Source organism: Ostrinia nubilalis, chromosome 24 (genome assembly GCF_963855985.1).
Source record: "Ostrinia nubilalis chromosome 24, ilOstNubi1.1, whole genome shotgun sequence".
Taxonomy (NCBI): domain Eukaryota; kingdom Metazoa; phylum Arthropoda; class Insecta; order Lepidoptera; family Crambidae; genus Ostrinia; species Ostrinia nubilalis.
The window spans coordinates 5,694,949-5,700,948 of NC_087111.1; the positions used below are offsets into that span (position 1 = coordinate 5,694,949).

Sequence of the window (6,000 nt, forward strand, 5' to 3'; positions counted from 1 at the left end):
CCCGTATGCCATGCGAAATAAGAGCGTGTTTTGCATTGCAATTGTTACACATGACTTGCCATGCTAAGTTAGTACGTATATTATGGCGTCAAGGGTAACAAACAATGGCCTTATCAAATAAAAAATCGATCAATTTGAAGTTACTCAAATGCTAACACTTTTGCCAAACACCCATAAACATAAAACCCTTCAAATATACCGTCGCCAGGCTTAATATTAAAACAAATCAATCAATCAAATCTTTGTTTGTGTGACTTACAAAACTTATTATTTGTTTCGTTTACAATGAACTAGCTAGTCTTTAAAAAACAAGGGCCCCTATGTTACACTTCAGTTTTTAGAAATTACGAATGAACTCGTACACAAATACCGGACATTGCTAACAGCTTTAGCTGCAGTTAGTCAAAACAGTGGCAAAGCTATGTAAAATTACTAAGAAATCTTATCGTAGGTTAAAATTGAACTGCGTTCATAGACCATTAACCCAGTTGTTACGGATATCCCTTTTTTCTTACGATTCCTGTGATTTCGCATATATCGGCTATTTAATGCATCAAGGCAACAGGAAAAATAAAATAAAAAATATTGGTCTTACGGAAACGCTGGAAAATGGTGTTTGATATACGGAACGCTAGTAATATGTACGGCCACTTGTATGAACTTAAAGATGAACTTAAAGATAATACCTACTCTTTGCGACTTGGGTAAGTTATTAAAGTATTTGCATAAAATATGGAATATTCATTAATAAAATAATATTCAGAGTTAAATTGATTATTTTTCAAATTTAATTCCAGGAATGTGAACTGTATAATTATGTCCAAAACATTTTCTGGGATAAAGGGGAATATTATATTTCTTGCAAAAAACATTGCATTTGTATCAAAGCGTGAGTTTCATAATAACTGTGTGTTGTGACTGAATTTGAGATGTGAAAATAATCACTTCTCCTCTGTTTTTGTGGCGGAGAAAATCTCTTGGTTATGACAGTTGGCGCAATTTTCAATGCATTTGAAGCAATTGTAACCACACTAAATCATCTCATTTACAAACAATAATTTCTTCATATCTTCAAACATGACTGACCCTGTCTAGGGCATAATTGGCAATCTCAGCTAACGGGATGCAGTCTTCTTCATCATCACTGGATGAAGAATTCTCTAGTGATTTCTATGTGGGCATTTTCTATTTGTAATCCAGGCAAATTGGCACTTTATTTTCATCACCAGAGTTCTCTTTGGTTAAGTCACCATTACAATTTTCCGGATTTTCCGGCGGGAAAATTGTCATTGAGTTAGGGATACACTCATCTTCATTTTTCTTCAATTCTTCAATGATTTCATTTAAAGGAAAGGGCTTCGAAGGCAGGCGCTAAAACCACAAAATACCGCAGTTCATATTACTAGCGTTCTTTATACGGATCACTAAGTTTAACGTTGAATTAGTAACAGTTACTATAAAAATGTTTATAATTATGTTATCGATTTACAAAAAGTGGGCTACAAACTTTCATATTTCGGCAAGAAATACTTTAGAATAAATACTTATCATGTTTGTATTCACCTTGAAAAAGTCATCATAAATTTTACGAAAACAACAAAACGCTTACGATTGAAATGTGACACCCAATGGAGAACAGAACACTTCTGATGGACAAAGGGACCCCACAGGAATCGTTTAACATAAACAATGTTATCAGAAACCACCCTCATTGTTTATAATAATTTAATTTTTATGTTGATCCGTATATCAAACGCTAGTAACAAGTGGGTTAAGAACCGCCATACGATAATGCATGAGTCATGTAAATAGTAGTAACAAGACAAGGCACAATAAATCTCACCCATTTATGGTGTTTCTAGTATAATAGACTTTAGATAAAGAGTAGAACATTTATTGAACTTTAATAAGTCTTCTTTTAGCCATTCATGCATTGTATTACTTAAATTGACATAATTATGGACAAAAATTATATGGCCAATAACAAAAAAGTTTGGATTCCGAAAAAAACCTGAAAATTTTTCTTTATCTTGTAGAATGAGTTGGCTGCTCTCTACATACTGTGCTTCTACAAGCCTTCCTCTATTAGTAATTTACTAATTAGAAGACACTTTTCACTGTTACTCATTAGTAGTAATCACGCTACTCTGTGTTTGTAAGCTCATACAAAAGTATTAATGTTAAAATGTTATGTTAAGAATGCGAGTAACTGAACTATAATAATAGTGACTGGCTGGCGTAGTTTGGTTATTAGTTCAATTATTTTAAGAAAAAAAAAACATTATGACGTTTTCTGTATTTCATAAAGTTTTGTATCTAATTTTAAGATGAATGAAGGAATGGCATATTCAATCACTTATCTTAAAAAGTTCTCGTACCCAAGTATAGTAAAAAGAAACGTGATCAATCATTCAAAGAAAAATTTTGGTCAGGAAGTAAGCAAATCAAGTAACTAACTCATTGACACAGATTTAAATTTGGGCACCCGCTTGCTTTCGATGTTACGTATCGATGAAAGAAAACGTAATTACTTTTTGTTTACAAGTGTTAAACCCTCATTAGTCAGCGTGACTCATTAGGTGTGCCATTACTACAACTCACACACAAGTTTAGTAAGTATTGGCAGAGAATAAATACTACTACGCAGTATTGACTTGGTCAGGCATTTTAATTTGTAAAAATTTGTATTAAAACAGATCGGAAGCACGATGCGTGCAGCGCAGGACCGGTCGTTGTCGAAAACCTTGAGGTAGGCCTTTGTCCAGCAGTAGACGTTTTTTGGTTGAAACTATCATAAATATTTATTTATTCCAACGCAGTTGTCATACAGTTTACCGTGTGCAGTCCTGTAAACGGAAGACTATGTTCAAGTCTGCCCAAAACGTCATTAGATAAAGATTTTTTTTTGGACTGACTGCACATAGCTTTGAGCGGGTTCCTCAGCTTCACCGGGCAATTGGTGAGCGAAGATGGCTCTCAATTTTTAAGCATCGAGCCTAAGGGCGCCCTCTAGTAGGGCTCGGACCTCGGCCTAGGGCGTTGCTAACCTAACATAGGTACTTACTTAAGTATTTGAAAGAGCCCTAATGATCTGAGTTTAAAAAAAAATCAATGAAATTCTTTTGGTTTCTTTAATTTATTCTCAATGGACCTTGTTATTTTTCTGTATTTTATTTCACAATGATGCGACACGGCGCACGAGGTCGCCAGGCAGACAACAGTAGTCGTTATTCTTCCTTTATCCGTAAATAGCGATGCAATGTGCACAAAGATGCACCTGCTTCGCAAAACGAATATTCTTGAAATGTCTTTTGTCTAGAACTAGAATACAGTTACCTATTGGGTTAGCTGCTAACCGTTAGCATAAGGCAAATACTCTTTAAGAATTCGTGGATTTGCCAAAAGACTTGCAAGGTCAACTTTGTATGACTGTTTTGCTGCCACTGCCCACTACATGGGAAGTGTAAGCCCAATCCTCCATTTGTCAGGTAAATATTATGATGTGCCGTGGTGCTGCAAGGGTCACTAAATGACCTGAAGATGATAATGAAAGACTAATGTTGTTATCTGTTTACATAAGGTCAATCATTACTCCCAAATATTTCTTTAGAGTATTGAGTGATGATCCATTAAGGCTGGGTTGCACCATCTTACTTTAACTTAGATTACAAACGTCAAAAGTCTGTCAAACTCCATACAATAACACCGATTATGGTTATAGTTACGGTTAGCAAGGTGGTCCAAGTGGTGCAACTCAGCCTTAGTACCTATACCTACCTAACCTAGTTCTAAGTAGGTAGCTATAATGTTCTGTGCGATTGGTTTTTCAATGGCAACAACTTTTTTTCCTCAACGTGATCGACTGACTCTGAACCATAAGTCTGGAGGGAGGCACGTGGAAAGAGTGGGTGTAGTAGTGGGCGACTTTTTCCCGCCAATCTATTGTCTATTACAGACAACAGTACATCAGACTAGATACATTTTTGTTGCAAAATAGCTCCTATTAAAACTACATAAGAACTCAGTGTTTAACTTGATGGTCGTCTGTACAAGAAGTGCCACAAAAAATATTGTAATTCACAGCACGAAACCGAGCCGTGTATTTTATTAAAACAGACTAGGTAGGTATTGATTAAGAGATAGGCTATCGGCAAAGGTGACTTGGCATTTTTAACAACAAAGACGCAGTTTTGTTACTGCTTGTTTCTAGTAGGGAGAACCCTAGAACTAAAATCTAAATAGGTATCTATTCCGTACTTGGCCCTTAATCCAGGGCGCTTACACACGTCCCAAATATAGCTTGCCCTACCACTACTTCGGGACAACAAATGGGCTAGTGCTGAGAAGAAGTGGCGAAAGAAACTCGGTCACCTTTGTCAGTCTGTAAACTCTTGCTAACTTGTCTCATCCTGACATTATTGGCTTAAATTTTTATCGAATCAACATTCGCAAACATTTGCCGAAACGGATGTGTTCCGCGTGTATTGAGAAAGCGGAGAAAAAAGTGAAAGCGTGCGAGAGGGACGCAAGATCCAACGATAAGGACAGACTCTGTGACGTCACAGATAAAGTCTGTCAACATTGCCCAAATTGATTTTATAATAACTACAAATCCGATAAAGCTTGAATAAATTGATTCAATGGAAATAAACTAGGCAATGAACAATGTTATGAATTTAGACATAGATAATGTTATCAGTCGCTGATAAAAGACTGTTAAAGTCACTTGTTATCTATGAAAGTATACAATGAAATTACAAGATTGATAAATAAATGTGATTGCGTTTTTGTACTAAAGTTAAAGAACCACCTACCCATTTAAAGATTTATTCAAGCCATAAATAAATTTAAATGTAAAATTATACCACTTGAGGGGAGTTACCTTAGTAATGTTTGACACAATATGATGGCTATATTATCTAGCACCAAAGTTGACTCACCACAACACAATACAACACAAGGGAGAAAGCAACACAGATTAGCGACAATAGCAATATTTATCTTGGACTAATCTGACTAAGTCGTCTAGGAAGAAACTAGTCGTGAGACAATTTCATTATCCTGATTTGAGACTACATAAAGAAAAGAAGAAAATTTTAAGTAACGTAAATGCAATGCTTTTGACGTTTGTAAATGACGTAAGGTGCTAACACAGACGAATATTTTACTGCGATTTAGACCATTCGTACTGCCGAATAGGAAATGAAATACGTATTACGTTCAACAGCAATCGGAACAATGGTAGGTAGTAGGAAAATCAAGTAGAAACACTTATTGAATCACCCCATACTCATCAACAAAGGACAAGTATTTAAAACGCTCAAAAAGTATTTAAACATCGATTTTCAGCCTCTCAAACACATATTAGAACCTTAGAACAATGCTAGACAACGTAATTGGCTAGGGAAACTAATCTAAACTGTTTGTTATGGATATCAAATAAAGAAAATTGTTTTGACATACCTTTGGTTTATAGAACCACTTTCGCAGCGACTCCATTGGACCAGTTTTGTATAGCAGCCTCATATGAACGACTCACTGCACAACCACACACATTATAAAACTGAGATAGCACCAAAAATCACTACTAAATACGAGTAGAATTTAATTTTTACCACTATTTACGTCAAATAACACAAACGGCAGACATGTTTCCACGACTCGCGTTCACGTTTTATGAACGAATGAATGATGCGTGCGCTCTCTCAACTCGAATGAATGAAGTTGTGAATGAATGGCTTTGGCTTTTACGTTCGGATATTCATCAAAATTGAGAAATAAAATTCCTCTACAATAATCTTTTAACTTAAAACGCTCAAAAATAAGTCAACCTTTTAAATTAATAACTTAAATAAGTGATTGAAATAATCCATAATTATTAGAATATACTACACCTATTTAACAAGTTGAAGATTTTATCAGTTATAGCCTGACCAGGAACATAAAAACCCTCGCCATGTTGCGGAAAACGAATGGTACTAATTTCTTTTAATGGCAACA

General features: G+C 35.4%; 1 protein-coding gene across 1 annotated transcript in view; it reads right to left on the reverse strand.

Annotated features, from left to right (window-relative positions):
* Window positions 1–5,671, reverse strand: part of LOC135083647 (lateral signaling target protein 2 homolog) — a 50,387-nt gene extending 44,716 nt beyond the window's left edge. Inside the window, exon 1 of the mRNA XM_063978352.1 lies at window positions 5,464–5,671. Coding sequence (XP_063834422.1) covers window positions 5,464–5,526 — 63 coding nt within the window. The 5' untranslated portion in view covers window positions 5,527–5,671. The remainder of the gene's footprint in view (window positions 1–5,463) is intronic.
* Between the last annotated feature and the right edge of the window lie 329 nt (window positions 5,672–6,000).